The sequence below is a fragment of the Vipera berus genome (assembly GCF_964194415.1).
Source record: "Vipera berus genome assembly, chromosome: 1".
NCBI classification, from domain to species: Eukaryota; Metazoa; Chordata; class Lepidosauria; order Squamata; family Viperidae; genus Vipera; species Vipera berus.
Window position 1 is genome coordinate 312948988 of NC_138202.1, and position 21632 is coordinate 312970619.

General features: G+C 39.7%; 1 protein-coding gene across 2 annotated transcripts in view; it reads left to right on the forward strand.

Annotated features, from left to right (window-relative positions):
• LPGAT1 (lysophosphatidylglycerol acyltransferase 1) overlaps window positions 1-21632 on the forward strand; it is a 50777-nt gene that overhangs the window by 5633 nt on the left and 23512 nt on the right. For both annotated transcript variants that reach the window (XM_081315322.1, XM_081315323.1), the window contains 2 exons: window positions 9818-9936; window positions 13955-14050. In XM_081315322.1, the coding sequence (XP_081171448.1) occupies window positions 9818-9936; window positions 13955-14050 (215 nt within the window). The remainder of the gene's footprint in view (window positions 1-9817; window positions 9937-13954; window positions 14051-21632) is intronic.

Below are 21632 nucleotides of genomic sequence, written 5' to 3' on the forward strand. Positions count from 1 at the left end.
GCACACTTAGGTGCGCATTTCCCCCTCCCCACTTGGGTTAGCGCCCATAGCCCTGCTTGCACATGCACATGGACAGGAATGCTACTGTGGGGTGGGTGTCCGCAGCCCGTTTGCACATGTGCTGCTAGCCCAGGCAGTTTGCATGGCCCATTTGCGCATGCATGAACGGGCAGCTAGCCACCATGGCGGAGTGTGTGGCTGTTCGCGCATGTGCTCGGCGCCAGGACATGCCACATGCACAAATGGGGCTGCTAGTGCTGCACCAGTGTGCGTGGCCCCATGTACATGTGCGCATGCACGCACACTAATTTTGAAGCTGCTCTTCTTCCCTCCGGTCCTTGAGCCTGGAAAGGTTGGAGACCTCTGATCTATAGGTAATAATTCTTCATGCTTAAGATAACTAATTTTAAAAATAAAGGCTGTATTTTAAAATATTTGAAGGGAAGTGCATAACTCTTACTTGTGATTCTGTATCTGTTTTAAAAATACTATTTTCTCTCTGATATCTGGACATGTTAAAATAAAAAGTTGTATGTTGGTGTTTTTCATTTTATAAGTTTGAGCTAATAAAGTGTACAATATAAGGGTTTATATGCAACCTCTATTAATTTTAGCAGTCTTAAGTTATTGAAATTCAGTAGTGCAGTTTAAGACAGAAAATAAACCTGTTGTGGAAACCTAAAATGTCACTGTGCTATTTTCAAAGCAATTTAGTTCATGCCACCCAAAAGTTGCCCAAGTTTGTTCTGATAAAGAGTGTTAGAAAATTTTAATAATTAAAAATGAGTCTTTATAATACTGTATTGGGTAAGGCAATCTGCCATTATTTATCTTCAAACTAGTTTGGTGTTCCATAAATTAATTTGGCAGGTTTATACCATGTGTAAAACTAATACAAATGTTAACAATATGACATAACAGTATGTCATAAATATTCAGTCATATATATCTAGGATATTTTGGTTTGCACTTCATATCAATCCAGTTTGAAAATGCTCAATGAACAATGAGTAAGTTACCTACCTTAGTGACCACATACCAAGAAATAGATGATAAGTCTCAGTTTGCTATGGAGCAGTCATTTTGGACAACCTTCCATCTAGCTATATAGTAGATTGCTCAGCCAATCTCAATGTATACATGGTTGTACTTTGACAATGAAGGTTCATTCATTGTTCACTATTACTTCCTTCCGTATAATTTAAGACTTAAAATTCACAGAGGTTGATTGGTAGCGGAGCCCCCAGAGATTGGATTCGCAAAGACTTACTCTACTCACCTTCTGCACAGTTCCAGCTCCTCATAGGTCCTTGAAGGAGGGAAGAAAGGAGACCACACAATAAATAAATAGGAGAAGCCTATGTTGTATGATGAATATTCAAATTATTTTCTTTGGAAACCGATGAAGATAAATAGCCTCAAAATGCCCTCTTTGTAAAAGTACAGTACTAGTAACTAGCCTTGGATACACATGGGTAAAATAACCTTCAAACCTGGAAATGTCCAGACTACTGAATTCAAATGACAGGGAGAGTCCAACCAGTTAAGCATGATGTAAATGCAGCATTTGAAGTTTGTATTAGGAGATAACATCCTCTAAAATGTTTTTAGTATCTTGTTATTACATACCTTTAGTAAACATTTCTACTGAATATTTTGCTACAGGCTTTTGATGGCAAAAAAATGTATGGGCACTTCAATGCTATAACATGATAGGATTGTCTGGGATTAAGTTTTTAAATACTTGCGTATTGCCAAAAACAATGGATTTATGGCAGTCATCAAACAACTCATGAGAGTTTAAATATGTTTTTTTGGTTTCTTATTTCAAAATTAGATAGGGCTCGCAACTTGGGAGTCCTCCTAGATTCGCGGCTTACCTTGGAAGATCACATGGTGGCCGTGACTAGGGGGACTTTCGCCCAGGTTCGCCTGGTGCGCCAGTTGCGGCCCTATCTAAGCCGGGATGATTTATGCACGGTCACTCACGCGCTCGTGACCTCTCGTCTAGACTACTGCAACGCTCTCTACATGGGGCTTCCCTTGAGGACCACCCGGAGGCTCCAACTGGTACAGAATGCAGCCGCGAGAGTTGTGTTGGGAGTTTCCCGATACTCCCACGTGACACCTCTGCTCCGTGAGCTGCATTGGTTGCCAGTTGTCTTCCGGGTGAGATTCAAGGTGCTAGTAATGGTGTTCAAAGCCCTCCATGGCATGGGGCCGGAGTACCTCAGGGAACATCTGCTGCCGGCATCAAGCTCCCTGCGCCCTGTGCGTTCCCACAGAGAGGGCCTCCTCAGGGTGCCACCGGTCAGAGAATGCCGTCTGGTGGCCCCCAGGGGGAGATCCTTCTCTGTGGGCGCCCCGGAGCTGTGGAACCAGTTACCGGTTGAGCTCCGGACGGCGCCCGATCTGCGCTCCTTTCGCCGCGATCTGAAAACATACTTGTTCGAGCAAGCCGGCCTGGCCTGAGGGGGGATTGGTGGGGGTTTTTTTATCATTCTTATTGGGGTTTTTTACTATGTATCAATTGTATTTTAATCGGGCATGCATTTAATTATCTTTTAATTTTTGTAAATTTCTGTGTTTTATTCTTGCCCTGTACACCGCCCTGAGTCCTTCGGGAGAAGGGCGGTATAGAAATGATAATAAATTAAATTAAATTAATTAAAATTATGGGAAACTGCAATGTTGGCTTTTTGGTAGAAATGTCATTAATATCACTGGACAACAGATTTTTTTCAAGTTTTGCTTCTTGAAAAATGTTCGGTGATTATGAAGACCCCTTCAAACTAAACACAAGTATAGTTTCAGAATGACTATATTATGTAGAAATCTTGAGAAATATGAAATTAACTTTCAATGTATTTAAATGCATAAAGTTTCTGACACACTGCATGAGTTCAACAGGGCTAACTGTTTTGCCGCTGATTTTTGTTTACACTCGTTGTCTGATGTATCTTGCTGAATCCAACTAGTCAGCAGCATTGGTGGATTCCAGTTGCCCTGATAATGTTTTTCCATTGTGGCAATGTCCTGATGAAATCTTTCACCATGTTCATCACTGACTGCACCTACAAGTCCAAGTGTGAATGCAGAAAATGAATCTTCAGTGACATGTTGTACTTCATGATCTTATATGCTGTAAGAGGTTTGTCAACCAGCTGAATGTAGTTTGGTGCTCTGGTGTTGCCAAGAACATTCTCAACTATATCCTTGGATGCTTTCTAGGTGATTTTCTCTGGCCGCACTAATAGATCCTTGAACTGCTTGTCTGATCATCTGATCTGCGGACCAACAAAAATGCCTTCTTTAACCTTGGTATCAGTTACTCTTGGAAACATTTGTATTAAATAACGAAAACCTCCACTTGCTCATTGTTTTCACAAAAATTTTTATTAGTCTGAATTTCATGTGAAACGGAGGCAATTTTTTTTATCAGGTCAATAAGTGGTTTGTGTGCCACGTTCTGTCTTGGAAGCAAATTATTTTGGAGTGTTTTTAATGCAATGTGACTCTCTTGCATGGCTGCCCCATTCACATATGTAACAACAGAACTTGGTATATCTGAGCTGCATTCCAAGTAGCAGACCCACTACTTTTAGATCTTAAATGTTAGATATTCCAGTTGTACTTGGTGTCTTGGATGTGCTTCAACAACCGTTCTATATTTTCATATGTTTCTTTAATTTGTGCAGCATAGCCAATAAATATGAAGGGTGGACATTGCCATTGTATAAAAAGAGATTTCTATAAAACGATATGTGATAGGTTAAATTGCAGATTATTTTCATGATTAGCAGCCAAAAATCTCTAAGATACACTCCGAATCTTTGTTGTTCAATGTATTCAGTGACACACCTAAAGGGTGCTTGGGATCACAAACATTGGGTCTGAAGATTGGATATAACATATCCATTGCAACCTTAAGGCTGCAAGTTGATCTCTGTTTTAACATAAAATTCTGATTATTCTTCAAGGTGAAATGATCTCACATAATGCTTTAATTAATCAAATGAAGCTAAAGCATACATTGTACCTTGGATTTCCCAAATGGTAATTAGACCTAGTTCACAAGTTCTGTAAAGCTATTTGTTTATGACTTGTTGATTTAATGACAAAATAACAAAATAACATTAGGCCATAAACCAAACTTTACAAGGCATAAAGTTTAAGTTCATATAACAGTCTAAAGCATAAACATGTAAATCACATTTTGCTTGCCGTAGTGTGATGTGTGAAGTCAGCCGGGCAAAGTAAAAAACCTCTTGTGTGTGATTCAAGGATATGTGTATGTGTTTGTGCTCTTTTATGATTGAACATGATAGGTAGTCCTTGACTTATGACTACAATTGAGCCCCAAATTTCTGTTGCTAAGTGAGACATTTGTTACGTGAGTTTTGCCCCATTTTATGACCTTTTTTGTCACAGTTGCTAAATGAATCATTGCAGTTGGTAAATTAGTAACACAGTTAAATTAAGCTGACTTCCCCATTGATGGCTTGTTAGAAGGTTACAACAGATGATCACATGACTGGAACACTGCATCTGCCATAAACATGAGTCAGGTGCCAAGTATCTGAATTTTGATCATGTAATCATGGGGATATTGTGATGGTCATAAGTTTGAAAAACAGTGCTAAGTCACTTTTTTCAGTGTTGTAACTTTAGACAAACTGTTGTAAGTTGAGGACTACCTGTTGGTTCCCTCAGATCTTTTTCAAAGGATGTTTTAGAATGTTCTGTATCTTTGAAATTGTAGCAGACCTAACGGCATTTGGACTAGACATTTCTTTTTACAATGTTTAAGAATTCTTGAATTTACAATATAGTTGTACAGATTGACAATAGAATTAAGAAACAATATTGGTAAAATGATTTTTCTCTTTCATGTATAAAGAATCTTCCTGTTTAAAGGATTTAATAAGTTCTGAAAAGTCAGTAATAACTAGGATTTTTCAGTGCTTCTCTGCCTAGAACAGACATGTCAAACTCACGACGTCACATGATGTCACGCAACGTATTGGGACGGTTTTGCCATTGCCGGCAATGGGGTGGGTGCGGCTTCTGGATGATGCGTCTGGGCTGCGGGCCGGCAGTTTGACACTCCTAGCCTAGAAGAAAACAAGCACCAAATTTCATATATGAGATACAGAAAACTGCCCTGGCAAGGAAAAAAAAAACAACATCCCTCCCACCTGCCCTTTAGTTTTTTTCTTTACATTTGCAGCATGTGCTTTACAGTTATATCATCTGCTACCTATTATCGAAGCATTTGACTTCCCCAGGTGCCAAAATGTTTTATAGCTTTTTGCTAAAACTGTTTGAACTGTGATAGTTGAAATAATGGCTATTATATCTACATTTTCTACTGGTAGTAAGAATTCATCGTACAGTATATGGAAGAATGTATAAAGTAATATTTAGCTGTTTTTCTTACGTTAAATATAATTGAGAAACTCGGAGCTGATAATTTGCATCTTCCATTTATAGATTTTAAAATAGACTCCAGATATAGGATCAAATTTTTAAAAATCAAATGTAATGAACATCTTCAACTGCTTCTCTTCTCTGTTCTGCCCTGTTATACAGATGTTAATCTGGATGAAAACAGGATAAATGTGTTGCTCCTGAAAGATGGTTTCTGGTAATCTGAGATATTTCGGGCTACTAATTTCATTTCCACATTTATTTTTAAAAATCATCCTTCATTTCAGTAGTAGCCAATTTGTGCAGTTTAACCAGTTCTTTTCTAAAAACTTCCAATGTTATTCTCCACCAGTTGATAGAAATGGCAATCTAGTGTTCAGTAATTGTGTTGAATGCCTTATGTTTCAGGAAGGAAGGGAAAAGGTAATATTTATTGTACTTTTAAGCTAAAGTCTGATGGTCCTGTTTTTGGTGTGTTTACAGAACAAATCTTTTGTTAGAATATTTTTAAATAACACTTTACTATTGATTCCTACTAGTGCTTTCTGATAAAAAGATAATAAAGGGATACAAGAAACAAATAATGTTGCAGTGGACTATGCTGAACCACTGATAACCTTGAATGTATTGTTCTTTCTCATCCTTGAAATTATCTTCAAAATACCCAAATATTATGTTTTTTGAAGTTTCATTTTTGTAGCTGGCTACATGGATTGTATCATAGTGTTTAGGCTTTAATATCTTCTAACTTTTAAGTACATTTTTATTTCTCAAAAGTAAATTTGAAGAGTTTGTTTTCAAAATATTTCTCAATTATCAAAGAGACTTACAGCTTGACCACAGAATATTATTACCGTGTTTCCCCAAAAGTAAGACCTACCCTGAATTTAGCCCTAGCTTGATTTTGGGGGTGGGGTGGGCCTAAAATAAGCCCAACCTCAAAAATAAGCCCTAGTTTTGAAGCAAGGCGCATGCCTAAAAATCAAGCGGGGTGTGTGGAGCTTGATTACCAGGCCTCCCATGAATCGACACCTTCCTCTCGTCGCTGGTCCACTTCTGCGGCATCCCCTGGCCTGCATTTTACAGTCAGAGGCCTTTCCAGATGGCCAATGCGGCGGAGAACTGAGCTTCGGCCGCAGAAGAAGTGGGCCGGCTGGGCGGGGCTGTTGGTGCCACCACCGCAAGGTGAATGGAAAAGACACTCCCCCACCGCAAAATACGACCAATGCCTCTTTTGGAGGCAAAATAATAACTTTGGGTCTTATTTTTGGGGAAACATGGTAATTTGAATAGTGATGAGTTATCAAAAGGCACACAATATAATTAGAATACCTGTAGAACAGGGGTGTCAAACTGCTGGCCTACGAGCCAGATGTGTCATGCCAAAACTGCGCCCACCCCATTGCTGGCAATGGGAAAAAAGTTGTGACACATCGCAACACGTCACGTGACGTTGTGAGTTTGACACCCCTGCTGTAGAGGGATAACATCATTAGATTGAAAGATTGGTTGTCTCAAACATTCTGTCCCAGAAACCTCCTACATTGACAGGGGTAGCAATTCTTGTAGTCTTGGTGCAGCATCTTTGTAGTCACTGCTGCTGTGTTATCTTTCTTCCAGAGGGGTGCTGCATTTGTCATCCTTTCCCTAATTTCAGCATTTGAATGAAATGGAACTCTTATGGACTCTTTTTCTTTTTTCTTTACATATATTCTTTGTTTTTTTGTATATTCTTTCTTTTTCAATACTTTTTAACTGTACTTGATATTAAAAATAATAAAACAGATTTTTTTAAAAGAAAAACTTAGGATCTTAAGATTTGTTAAGTTCAAAAGTATTTAACATTGCTTTAGGAATATCTTAATTATTTCAGGTTATGAATAGGTATAGATCTTTTTATGTTTGTATGTGAAATTACATATGTTGGGTGTTATGACACATCTACTAGCTAATGTCACCTTAATCTTGCCACTTGAACATTTTTATGTTTGAAAAATGTGTACGTGTATTTTAAACTTAAGATAAAATTTAGACTTTGACCAGTCTTGTCAAATGCATAAGAATAAGATACTTTTAGTTTTGCTTATTACATAGGCTTCAAAGAGAATTGATAGAAGAAATTCATGTTCTCTCAGGATGACATAGCAAGCTTCAGAAATTTAGAATTCTTAATATAGTAATGAATCAGTAATTTTATTAAATAAAAAACTTGATAATTATTTACAGACATTTTCTTACATTTATTAGAGTACCGTATTTTTCCATGTATGATGCTATTTTTCCCTGCAAAAACCCTGTTCAAAAATCAGGTTCGTCTTATACAAGTGCAGCGTCTTATACATGGAAAAATAATGGTAACCTCTGCAGCCCAGGGCATACCTGTGTGGGTTGCCATGCCGCCTGGTGCAGGTGTCAAGGCCCTGTGGGCTTGCCACTAACGGGGGGGGGAGGGACAAGATCGTTGTCCGGCCGAACTTCCGGATTTGCTGGCTCAGCTGTTCGGCGTAGAGAAACTTGCATGCCAGAGCGTCTTATACAAGGGTGCCTCTTATAGACAGAAAAATATGGTAGTAACCTTCTTCAGTCTTAAGACCTAATCAAATTTAATTGAAGAGGATAATTATGATTTTTCTCCATACTGTATCTTTTCTTAGGAACATTCCAATGTAACTGTAGAACATGCTGTAGTGAGAGAACCCTATCTAAAAATTCCAGAGTGTAGTTAAAATTAGTTCAAGCTATTAACACTTAGGCATTGACATTGCTAAGCTTTCCTAGATAACTGAACTTTACATTACTATTGGAACTCTTGATGGAGATCATTCTACATCTATAGTACTCTTGCGTGACTATTCTTTACTTTCCTTAATTATGATATATGAAGCTAATATTTCAGTAATATTTACAACAGGCAGATGGTTCATATGGGATAATTCACAAATGTATACTCAGAATTGTTGAAGCATGATTCTCTCTACCCTACAAGAAAACTAGCCAGCTTCAGTATTGTGTCAGAGCTAGTATTAGTATGCTCATAGGAAAACCACAAAGTGAGCCATCATCAGGGATTGGATTTTAAATTCTGAAAATAAAAACAAGAACCCATCATTGTCCCATGGTAATTTTAGCAAGTTATGTTTTGCAGCTCTCCTTGCATATCCTACTGAGTCATGTGCTATCATCACATGACATTTATCCATGGTTAACTAAAGTTGACCCATTTTGGTGGGTTAACATAACTCAACCTGGACTGAATTTCTGTGACTTGAATTGGGATTTTATGATACGCTATATTTTTGTATGATTCAGTGTTGTTGGTAGACACTTTTATATACCTCTCAAGGAGGTATCCAAGTCTTTCTCATTCATCAGTGTTTTTTAAGTTTTAAGCATTTGGTATCAGGATATGAATGCTTGAATTAAAAACTGAAGCATTGTAACAATCTTTGTCCATGCTGGGTTGTTATTTGACTGGGAGACTTACAGAAAATATCAAGCTAGAGTAGAAAATTAAGGAAATAATAATAGAAGAATGCAATGGTAAATCATTCCAAGTTTTTGAAAATAGTAAGGACATAATCATGAAATCACTAGGTATTGAGTTCACTTTGAAGGGACTTATCATTGTTTTATTTTTCAAGATAGTTTCAACATACATGTTCAGTATAGAGTATATTATAATTTACAAATTTAGAAATGGAAAATCTAAGGTATTTGTTTCTGAATTTAGAAATTTACCCGTGAGATTACTACATTTTAATTTTGTCTCATTTTTATAAGTCTTCATTTTTTTCTTGCCTAATCATTGTTTTACTTATTTTCAAAGATAGTTTTGACATACATATTCAATATATAGCATATAATAATTTACATATTTAAAAATTGAAAATAGTGTTTGTTCTTGGAGTTAGAAAATTTATTGCAAGATTATTATATTTTAGTTTTACCTCATTTTTATAAATCTGTTTCTTATCACTTGCTATTGAAATTTGATTTCATGCATATATATACATGTGAAAAATTAAGAACATAATTTTTATAAAGTAATTTTTAAAAATGGCATCTCAGATGATTTTTTGCATACATATTTCCCTTGAAAATGCATTAATTGACTAGCAATTGAGAAAAGGTAGGGGAAAAATAAATGTGGGAGAATGTATATTTGGGGCTTTCTAAGAGAAAGCTTAAGAGAATTTGAAAGTATTTCCATCAAACATCACTTTATATTTAAATAGTGTATTAAATTTGAAGTACTCCAAATTTACAAATCAGTGTATTCTAATCTGTTGGAATACCTCTGAAACATGAGTTATTTTCATCTATTTTAAATTTGTGTAAGGGACCATTATTTTAATTAAGTCTGTTCTTCCCTTCTGTTTCTGCATAGTCATGGAATGGGGAGATGATATTAGAACAGTTTCAGAAGATGAAGCTTTGATGCTGGTGAATCATCAAGCAACCGGAGATATTTGCACCCTAATGATGTGCCTTCAAGACAAAGGCACGGTATGCTACTTTGATAGATATTGTTGATATGCTGTACTTGTTGAACAATCTGGGTAATTTTTTCAGAAATATAACATTAGAGAACTAATACACAAAATCTATGTCCATCCAATACTTTAACCATATTTTTTATTTCTGTATCTTCTCACATCAACTTATATTATTTACCGTGTTTCCCCCAAAATAAGACCCAATCTTATTTTTTATTTTTATTTTTATTTTTTTGCCTCTAAAAGAGGCACAGTTCTTATTTTGGGGGATGTCTTTTCCACAGACTCACCTCATGACCGGCCCGCTTCTGGGGCTGCTTGCCACTGCTTGCGTGCTTTGCTCTCAGCCTACGTTTCGCCATCAGGGGCCTTCAGGGGGTGCTGTACGTGTCAATCCAGAACTCAGTTCTTGGCTGTGGAGGCCTTTCCTGAAGGCCTCTGACAGCGAAATGAAGCCCGGGGGTGACATGTGCATCAATCCGGAGCTGCATTCTCAGTTGCAGAGGCATTTCCTGAAGGCCTCTGACAGTGAAATGGAGTCCGGGGGTGATGCACTTGACCGATAGCAAGTGGTCACAGAAGAAGTGGCCCGGTGAGGCAGGTGTCTGGGTATGGGAGGCTTGGCTGCAACAGTAAGAAGGTGTGGGGAGTGTGGGATAGCTCCATCCTTGCCCTAGCTTGATCTTTTGTCAATACACATGCTTTGATGAAAGCAAGCACGAGTGTCCAACAGGAATGTGTGACAAAACAAAAGAGACTTTATTCAACTCCAAAGCACATAAAGCAAAAGCAAAGTCAGCGTTGGGTGTTCATTGCTCCCAACCCTTACATAGCCGGTCAGAGACAGGGCCCCGCTCCCAACCCACAAACTAACATCCGCCCACAATCCCTTATAATCCTTCCTTTTGCTGCTCTCTCCTATTCACCATCCCCCCGCGCGTCCATCAGCCTTTTCCCCCCACATCCAACAGTCCACCGACAACCAGGTGAGTAGACCATGCAACCCCCACCCTTACTTCTAGATGTCCAGGCCTGCCGAGTCCAGTCTCACGAGGGACGGTGCAGCCCAAACTGCCCCCAAGCCTCAACCGAGGCAAAGCAAGCCCTGGAATGTCCGATGGCAGTGGCGTGCAGGAAGATGACAGTGTTGCCTGCACCTCAGCAGTACCCACCGACACTCCCCGTATCAGCTGGCCGGTGGTAGAACTGGCAGGGAGCTCCGGCTGCTCCACTGCCTCCACTGATGTTTCCTGGAACAGCTAGCTGGCGGCAGACCCACCAGGAAAATCTGGCTGCTCTGCTGACGTCTCCTGGACCAGCTGGCTGGTGGCAGACCCGGCAGGGAGGCCCGACTGTGCAGCCGTGCCCGCCAGCATTTCCGGAGCTAGCTGGCAGGCGGCGGAAGGAGCAAGACGCCCAAGGTGACCAGCGGCATCTGCAAGAGGACCCGAACCCAGCTGATTGTTGGTAGGGTCCGCGGGGAGCTCGGCAGTGGTGGCAGTCCCAGATAGGGAAGCAGCGGCCCGGTGACGCCCTCCAACGCATCCGGAATCCAGGGGAGAGATGCCGACGCGAGACTCTGCCCCCCTGAATGTCGGGGACACGGAGCTCGACATCTTTAGGCATGCGCCTCGCCCTAAACCTAGGGCTTATTTTTGCGGTAGGGCTTATATTAGCCCCCAATCAAGCTAGGGCTTATTTTTGGGGTAGGTCTGATTTTTGGGGAAACACAGTACACATCTGTTGTAGAAGCAGGACACACAAGTGTTCACAAATAAAAATAAAAATTTACAACCATTGTGACTGAAGTTACAAATGGTATTGAAAACTGTGAATTCTGACCATTTTTCATACTTATGACCATTCTAGCATCTCCATAGTCATGTGATAAAAATTTGGATGTTTGGCAACTGATATATATTTATAATGGTTGCAATTTCCCAGGGTCATCTGATCACCTTTTGCAACCTGACAAAATCAATAGGTAAGGCAGATTCACTTAAAAACCTTGTTTCTAACTTAGCAACTGCAGTGATTCACTTAGCAACTATGGCAAGGTGGTAAAATGAGGCAAAACTGATTTAACAGCTGTCTTGCTTAGTAATGGAAATGTTGGGTTCAGTTGTGTTTCATAAGTAGAGGACTACCTGTATTGAAGTTAAAATAGACATGTAAAGAACAAAATAATCAAATCACTGGACAGTTAAGAGTCTGATAGAAGGCATGCATATTTACAAATTTTCTAAGCCCTGAAAGATTTGGGGCCAGATGTAAATGCTAAGGGAGTTACAGCTAAGTTTCAATGAATATTCCCACATAGAGGTTCTGAACTTTTAAGGCAGGGTTCCCCAACCCATGGTCCACGGCCTGGCACTGGTCTGTGGTATGCCAGGAACCAGACCGCACAAATAAGTGAAGCCTCATCCTTGGGATGCAGGCAGCACGCGAAACCACGCCCCCTCCAGTTCACAGAAAAACCTTTCTCCAGGGAACTGGTCCCTGATGTCCAGATGGTTGGAGGCCACTGTTTTAAGGATAATGCAATTTTATTCAAGAGGTTGAACCTCAGTCCCCAAGTCCTGTTTACAATCTTTTCATCTAATTCAGCTGGTTCTCTTTTTTTCTTTCACCCATCCCATTTTTGAACTTAAGAAACATTCAAAAGTACTGATTGAATTTAGTAGTAGAAAGCCATACGTGGGTATCATTAGTGCAATATCGCTTCCCTCCATAACAACCTGCACATCTTGGGTTTATAGTGGCAACTGGGACTACCTGGATTGCCATTGTTAAATGATGTGGTCATGGATTGTATTCACACTGCTTAGCAACAGCAACCCCAGATACAGTTGCTCTTGAAACTTGAGGATTATCTGAACTATTTTGCGTATATCTGTTTTTGTTTTATATTTTTATATTGGGAGATTGGTGATGGCAATTAGATACCTTAATTTGGTCTTCATGTTTTTTTCTTATCTCATTTTTGTTGCATAAGAAATTATATCATTCAAAATGGGACAAATAAAATACAGGTTGTCCTCGACTTACAACCACAATTGAGCCCAAAATTTCGGTTGTAAAGTGAGACATTTATTAAGTGAGTTTTGCCCCATTTTACAATGTTTCTTGCCACAGTTGTTAAGTGCAGTTAAGTTGATTAGTTACTAACCTGGTTGTTAAATGAATCTGGGTACCCTATTGACTGCTTGTCAGAAGGTCACGAAAGGTGATCATATAACCCTGGAACATTGCAACCGTCAGAAATATGAACCAGTCATAAACTACTTTTTTCAGTGCCACTGTAACTTTGAACAGTCACTAAATGAACTGTTGTAAGTCGAGGACTACCTGTAGAGAACCTGTAGGACTACCTGTAGAGAACATATAATGGCGTGTTTAAAATGAATGTGATGGATATAATACAGAAATTAGGTTAACTTTGTCAACTTTGTACATCTACAAAAAATTTAAAAATTAAGTTAACATTGTAAAGAAATGCTTTCTAAAATAGAAATGTTTAAAGATGTTAAGAAGTATTATTGGATAGGTATATTTTTTGAATAATCAGTATATTTTTGCAAATCTTGTTTACATCTACATATTTGCTTTATATTCTCTTGTTTTTTTCTTACCTGAAATAAAAAAAATTAAAATTAAAATAAAGATTGTATGAGAGCTTTAAAAATGTTAACTAATGAAAGTAGATTTTAAATAATATGATTTATCCAAGATAATGAAGAAATAGCTATCTATTTTATATAAAGCGAAAGTAAGGATTTTAGGAAGAAGAGACATATACTGAGAGAATGTTGCTTTAGTGAATACTTCTTGAAAGCTAGTAAGCTTTTAGTAAAAACATTTACATGAACATCTCTTAAGGATGCAATTTATATTCAGTTTTCTGTTTAATAGCAAAAATATTTTTTGTATTTTTTGTATACATTTGCTTCTATGGAACAGAAAACCCCTCTGATTTTTCTTTTATTTATATGCAGAATGCACACTATTTCTTATCTCAATTTTCGCAGGTTGTTCGTCGGATGATGTGGCTGATGGATCATATATTTAAATACACAAATTTTGGAATTGTATCTCTGATTCATGGAGACTTCTTTATAAGACAGGCAAGAATTACAAATATTTTAATAGTAAAATCTGCTTTTCTAAATATTTATTTGTACCTTGCTATGATTGTCAGTGTATATGAAGAGCCCTGGTGGTGCAATGGTTAGAATGCAGTATTGCAGGCTAATTCTGCTCACAGCCTGGAGTTCAATCCTGATGGGCTCAAGGTTGATTCCACTTTCCATCCTTCCAAGGTCGGTAAAATGAGGACCCCAATTGCTGAGGGCAATATGCTGATATTGTAAACCAGCCAGAGAGTGCTGTAAAATACTGTGGGACAGTATATCTAAGTGCTATTGTGTTGATATTGCTATATATTAAATTGAAATCCATTTCAAATAGTGTCAACAATTAATGAAAAAATTAACAGAATGTGGAGAAAAACAGAGTAACTTCTAAGAATACTGGTTTGGTTTTATGTGTACTGTAGATTTGTGTCATTTATTTTGTTCACCCACCTAGGAATACCAGACCTCTTTGCTTACAGCAAACTGGTTTTTGGGGGATTGGAGTACATGGTTTGCCACAAGTATCTAATCTAGTGTGAGATAAGAACAAGTGAATCCAAACTTTTTAAATATACTATTAATCCATGTTTTGGCTTTGTCTGAATGACTTCTTCATATGCCAGGTGTGTCCCATACTTATTTATTTAAAACATTTATATAACCACCCACCTTTCAGGCAACTCTGGGCAACTCATTTTAAAAACTGTAAAACACAGTTATCTAAGAGTTTAGTGTTTTTACACATATAGATGATTTTTTGGAATTGAAGTGGAACAGAATATTTCGCATACTTAAACGTCAGGGAACCAAAAATTATAATAATGTATCATTGATGTATAAAACATTTATATTCTTCATAGAATTATAGATTTGGAAAGGATTGTTTAAGCTGTAAAATTCATCTCTCATAGATCTGCATAGTAGACATGTCAGGAAAAAAGCTGAACGGAATGACTTTTTTGGTTTTATAGGCTTTTGCAAATACCTTTATTTAATTGTTGATTTAGCAAATTCTAAGATACAGTATATTATCAGATAGTCCACAATCAACCCTATATATTTCAGAGAATACTACTGATGCAGATGCAATATTCTGCTTTTTGGAAATTGTTTCCTGCTGTTCAACAGTGCTTGCAGAGAAAGAAAGTGAAAGTCGGAAAAAAGTGATAAGAACAAGCACCCTTTTAACTTCAAAAGGATTAAGGTGAACAATTAGGCTATAAGTTAAAGACAAAAAAATGGTCCCTGGAGAAAGAAGAGTGAGTTGAAAAATAACATTTCCTAATGGACCATTTTAGAGAATAGCTGGAGAATGGAAGTAGCCTAGATCCAGACCACAAGGTTCAAAATAGAATGAACATAGCTCTGCAAACTATGATACCTATTTCCTGCTCTTCTTTAGGTCTAGTTCTGTTCTATAAGAGTTTGTTGATCTCTCCTTCAGTTTCTCATCACTCCAGGTTTCTATGGAAAAAATATGAAAAGAAATGGACACAGTTTAGAAGTTTTGAATATTAATTTCCATTTGGCTAGAAATTGTTGAGCTTGGGAGACTCAGCAATTAGTTATAAAGCTGGCAACAAAAGAAATAATGGCAGGAACATATTTTGATTGGATTTGTCCCCAAATATAAAAGATGATGTCAATGGGGGAGTATAGAGGGCATAGGGCATTCCTCCTTGAAGGCAGGAGGAAGAGTAAATATCACAGCAATGGTCAGATAAGAGGGATTGCATAAACATATCAGTCAGGGCCCTCCCTTCCCAACAAGAAGATAAAAATGGAGGAGAACATACTTATCTGTTAAAATAAAAATCTTGATCTATGTGGCATTGTTTTTTTAGTCTAGTCTACCTTGTTTGGCTACAGGGAGAAATGGAAGAATGATAAATTCACAAATAATTAAATTTAATTTTGATTCCCTCTTCTCTGGGAAGTTTACTTTTAACTGGATTAGTGCGTTACAAGTTTATGAAATGATAAGACTGATTAGATTGTCTTGGTTTACTCTGTTGAACAGCTTCTGTGTTCTCTTTTTCCTTTTTTTAAAAATTAAGATTAAAAGAACTACTTTTTTAACATAAAGCTCATCTCATGGTGCCTCTCCAGCTTTTGGATGCTTTTTCTAGGGTAAAGAAGGGGCAGAATTATTTCTAAAATTGAAGCTTCGTGCTTAAGTCCACTTACAAGAAACGATTCAATCTTTGCCCACCTGCTGACTTGAACCTTAGTACTAGGAAACTTAGAAAAATGCATAAGAAAGAAATAGTTTTAAATTTGCATAATTTATGTAAATCTTTTAAACTAAATATAGTGCTTACCTCTGTGAAAATCAAATTACATATAATTAACTGTCTGCTAGTGGTTTTATATATCTGCAGGTCTCCCCTATGAATGAATGATGTCCTTACCTCTGTGTACATACTTCCTAGGGCCAGAATAAGATTGCATTCTTTCTATTGTCCATATATTCTTACCTTAACGTTTATTTATTTTATTTGTGTCCTATCACAATCCCACAAGACTCTGATTGCTTTATGGGAATACAACAATTAATGCAAAGTTGGTGTGCAGTCATCTTTACTAGTAAGTACATTTAGTGAGCATTCATGGAGATTGGGAATCTGAATAATATTTTCACCAGGACATCTGACTACCTGTCAAGGCATTCTCCATGTAGCTCTCCTCAGGTGCCACCGTTGGCATCTGAGGAGGTTCCCTTTTCCGTTTCCTTGAGTGAAAGATCGTTCTCAATCCTTCTGTGGAGTGGAGGGAATGGAGGAAGTTAAAAATAGAAAACACAAACATGTAGAATAAATCAAAATCCCTAGTGTCATATCTCAGAACACCCTCTGGAAGAGTTCTGTTTTCAGATGCACCTGTAAGTGCTTGCCTAATCTCTGGTGGCAGAAACAGCACTCTGAGACTTTTCCCCTTCCCCAAACTTCTTTCTTCAAATCAACTTGATCAGTGGGTGGGTGACTATAGTCCTGAAGGTAACTTAGTGCCATAAAGGGTTCTCTGGGTCAGGATCAGCACTTAAACTTGAATGAAAGCTATCCTTTTTTCAGTTCTGTTAATAGTATTATTCCTTTACCAATCCTTGTTAGTGAAGTGTAGAAATTGATTATATATATATATATATATATAGTGTTGTTTATAACTGCTAATATTTGAATATCTTCTTACTTAAATAATGATCAACTACATGATTTAATTTTGTATCTAATTTCTAATAATACCCTTAATTCAAACACTGTATGAAATCATACAAGATATCAGTAAAGAAAAATATTTGTAGTTCAGGGTTGAGATGGTGTTCTTTGAGCTCTGTTGTTTTCTTGTAGATCAGCAGCCCCCAACCTTTTGGGCACCAGGGATCGTTTCTGTGGAGAAAGGTTTTTCTGTGGACCGGAGGAGGCATGGTTTTGTGGGCTGCCTGCATCCCGCAGATGGGGCTTCACTTGTTTGCGTGGCCGGGTTTCTGGCATGCTGGGCAGACATCCAAGCCATGTTGGATGTCTTTTTAACAACAGAGGAAAGGCATCTGGTAGGAAATGCTGCTAAAAAGAAAGGAAGGTCCTTTGTCCTGCAACTTAAAGGGTTTCCAAGACATTATTGTCACTGCATTGTAGATTGCCCTCCCTAAACAGAAAAATTTGGGCAAAATTTATGACGTTCATCGGTTGCCAGCTGAAAGCCTCTAGTGGAAGGGGGAAGAAGTGGGTCTTGCGGAAGAGGATGGCGAGGAGTGGTAGGGCCCCCTCAAGAGAGAAATGGGACAATGTCACCCAGATTCCAGACACACACACACACACACACACACACCCAGACCACCCACAGCAGTCTTGCCCTAAGACAGGACCAGCGTTGTATATGCATGACATTTGGCCACTGGAGCAGGGAATGTCTTTTATGTTCCCTTCCTAACTCTCTTATAGGGTGCTGTTCCAAAACCATGCTGCAGATATAAAGGGGGAATGAGGGGCTGGGGGCCTTTGTCTCCCTGCCCTTATGGACGATTCTTCCTCTTCACCCCTGGTAAAGTTCAAAGTCAGAGGAAAACAATACCCTTTTTGATTGATACAGGAGCATCACATTCCTGACAAACGTTCCAGGTCTTTGGGGCCAATGGCCATTCTGTGTCAGCTGTAGTACTCAACCCTTTGGAATGCTTTATGGGTGATATTCGCCTTACTCATCAATTTCTTTACCTTCCAGACTGCCCTATGCCCCTTTTAGGATGTGATTTGTTTGCTAAATTACAAGCCACCATCTTTGCTCTAATGGCTAAGCCCTTGTATCAGGCTACCACAGGAAACCGTTCACCGTATATGTGGCTGAAAGCAAAGGGGTAGCTGCTGGAGTACTTACTCAGACCCTTGGTACTTGGTCTCACCCAATGGCCTGTTTTTCCAAACAACTTGATCTTACTGCTCAAAGATGGCCGGCATGCCTTTGGGCTGCAGCAGCTGCTATTCTCCTTTTGGAGGCTTCTAAACAATTAACTTTTGGGGCTCTTATCACAGTGGAAACACCTCATTCCATCCAGGACTTGTTAGCATCCGGGGGGGGGGGCTATTGGCTTATAGCATCCTGTCTGGAGCAGTATCTGATTGGTCCCCTTAACAACCCACAAGTTCATATCAAGTGCAGTGGCAGGTTCAATCCAGCAACCTTTCTTCCCCAACTGGAACAGGATGGTGATCATGATTGTGTGCAAACTATTACTGTAGTGTTTACTGGCCAGCCGGATTTAACTGACCAGCCACTAGAGGATGCGGACAGGGACCTCTATACAGGCGGCAGCAGTTTTATGAGACAGGGAGAAAGGCTAGCTGGCTATGCCATGGTCACGTTGGATCAGGTAGTGGAAGCAGCAGCTCTCCCTGCAGGTACTTCAGCTCAGAAAGCTGAACTCATTGTCTTGATGAGGGCCTTGGAAAAGTCAGATGGTGCAGTTAATATATTTACAGACAGTAAATTTAGGGGTCGGGGATGTGTTATACATGCACATGGGGCATTGTGGACCGAGTGTGGTTTGTTCACCGCTCCTATTAAATATGGACAGGACATTTTAAGGCTATTGGATGCTGTTTTGCTCCCGCATAAGGCGGCTGTCACGCATGTGAGGGTCCATGTTAGGGTTGATACTAAACATGGAAGGGGAAATGCCTTAGTCGACCGCACCGCAAAGTCTGCCGCTTCAAGTCCCCTGTCCCCTTGGTATATGGGTGCGTTTGTACCCTCCCATTTGCCTGTGCTGGCTCCAACATATATTTCACAGGTTGGGCACAGAGCTTATAGACTGGGTGCTATTTATCATGGACGTAGGCTGGAGAAGGATGGGAAATGCCTTCTCCCAAAACGTGAATTATGGGCCCTTCTACGAACATTGCATGCCAGCACTCATTGGGGTTACAAGGCCATGGCTGAGTTTCTTATAAAGGACTATATTTGTCCTAGGAACTATAACAAGGCCCTCACCATGATCAAGCAATGTGTGATTTGTCGATGTAATGATCCTGTGGAAATTATTAAGTTCCCCTTGGGGAAGCTTGGGGCTGGCCAGGATTCTGCTAGTTTTGGGAGGTTGATTTTACTGAGTTGCCATGGACACGTGGTTTTAGCTACTTGCAAGTTTTTGTGGGTGCTTTCTCTGGATAGAATGAGGCCTTTCCCTGTCGTACTAGCAAGGCATGTGACGTGGTTGAGGCCCTCCTGAAGGAAATTATTCCGCTTTTTTCCTTCCCATACCAAGGGTTTGGCTCTGACGATGGCCCCACTTTATCTCTGACATTACCCTCCAGGTATCTCGGGCTCTGGGTATTGTTTGGCAGCTTCATTTAGCCTACAGGCCCCAGTCTTCAGCACACATGGAAGGGTGGTCAAGTTCGAGGTCAGGTTCTGGTCATGGTCAAGGTATGTGACATGACTATGGGGACAGGTGCTGTGGACTGGGATGGGTCAAATTGTACAATCTGACACGCCCTCCAAGCATGAACTCTTCTGTTGCTTTGCCATAACCGGTGCCCCCCATATCTCGGCAAGTACGGTTTCTTCTTACCCATGGTTGGGTTAGTCTGAACACTGGACAGGAAAACTCAAAAGCCCCTTCTCGAGTATCCCAACCTGAAAAGATAGCTCTAGGATTTCAGCCAGATGCTCCCCAAAACACTGATGCTGGACCTATGTTCATGCCTGAAAGGCCTAAGGAGCTGCAGACATCCTTCCCCATCTTTCCTATCATTGAGGGGCAGAATGGTTCCCAATTCCCAGCCCCTCTTGAGAATTTAGGGTTCCAACACCCTTATGCAGAATGCACCGGCTTGGGTTAAACTCTTGAATGTAATGGACTGTTGGATTTCCACCCACATAACCCCAGCTGGTACCCATGGTTTGGTTATGGAAGCTACACCTCTGGGAGCCTCTATGTTCAGCATGATCATTGTCACAAGGGGCTGGGCACTCCCTGGGTTTGGGGGCAGGAAAGCTGCAGATTGGTCAACTATACAGCACCCTGCAGCAGCTTGCCTTAGTCATTTTAATTCTTCTTCCAGATAAGTTAGGGATTTATGCTCCTTGCATGGTCACATGAAAGGTGAGTACTAGCATGTGGGATGGATGGCATAAATGTCATCAGACCTTTGGTCTTGACTACAAAAAGGATCCATCTGCTGTTTGTAGCTTATATGTCTGGTGTTCGAGCTTCTATGCCTGAGCGGTTAGAAGGCAAACAAGGCATTTATCTGGTTAACCACTCGGACTGGTGGTTCTTTTGTAGCCTGTTTGCCTACAAGTCTTTGCCAGCTTACTGGTCAGGTACATGTACTGGAGGAATGATCTTTTCCTTGGTTTGTATCATCTGACATAATGACTGGAACTGCCCCATCCACAATCGCATAAAGACCATATTGAACACCATCCTGTACCTCATGGCCTAGGAAATGCCATTGCACAAGCAGTAATCCCAGCTGTGGGGGTTGGCTTGAATTGTAAATCTTTTATAGAATTAGGTGACTGGACAGAGGAAATGTTTAACAACACCATATAGGCATTTACATTATTTATTTATTTAATTTAATTTTTATACCGCCCTTCTCCCGAAGGACTCAGGGCGGTGTACAGGGCAATACAATAAAATACAATATATAAAAATTAAAAAGTATTAAATACAATAGCCCAATTTAATAAATTACAAAACGTTAAAATACCCCTAAACCCATCAGACCAGGCCGGCTTGTTCAAATAAATATGTTTTTAGGTCACATCGGAAGGAGCGAAGGTCGGGAGCCGTCCGGAGCTCCACCGGTAAACGGTTCCACAGGTCTGGTGCGCCCACAGAGAATGCCCTCCCCCTGGGGGCCGCCAGTCGACACTCTTTCACCGACGGCACCCTAAGGAGGCCCTCTCTGTGGGAGCGCACTGGACGAAGGGAAGTTGATGCCAGCAGCAGATGTTCCCGTAAGTAACCCGGACCCATAATTCAGTAAGGAACAGGGAGAAATAAGGGAAGTAGTGTTACAGAATCGCCAAACGTTAGATATGGTACTAGCAGCAAAAGAGCGTTGTG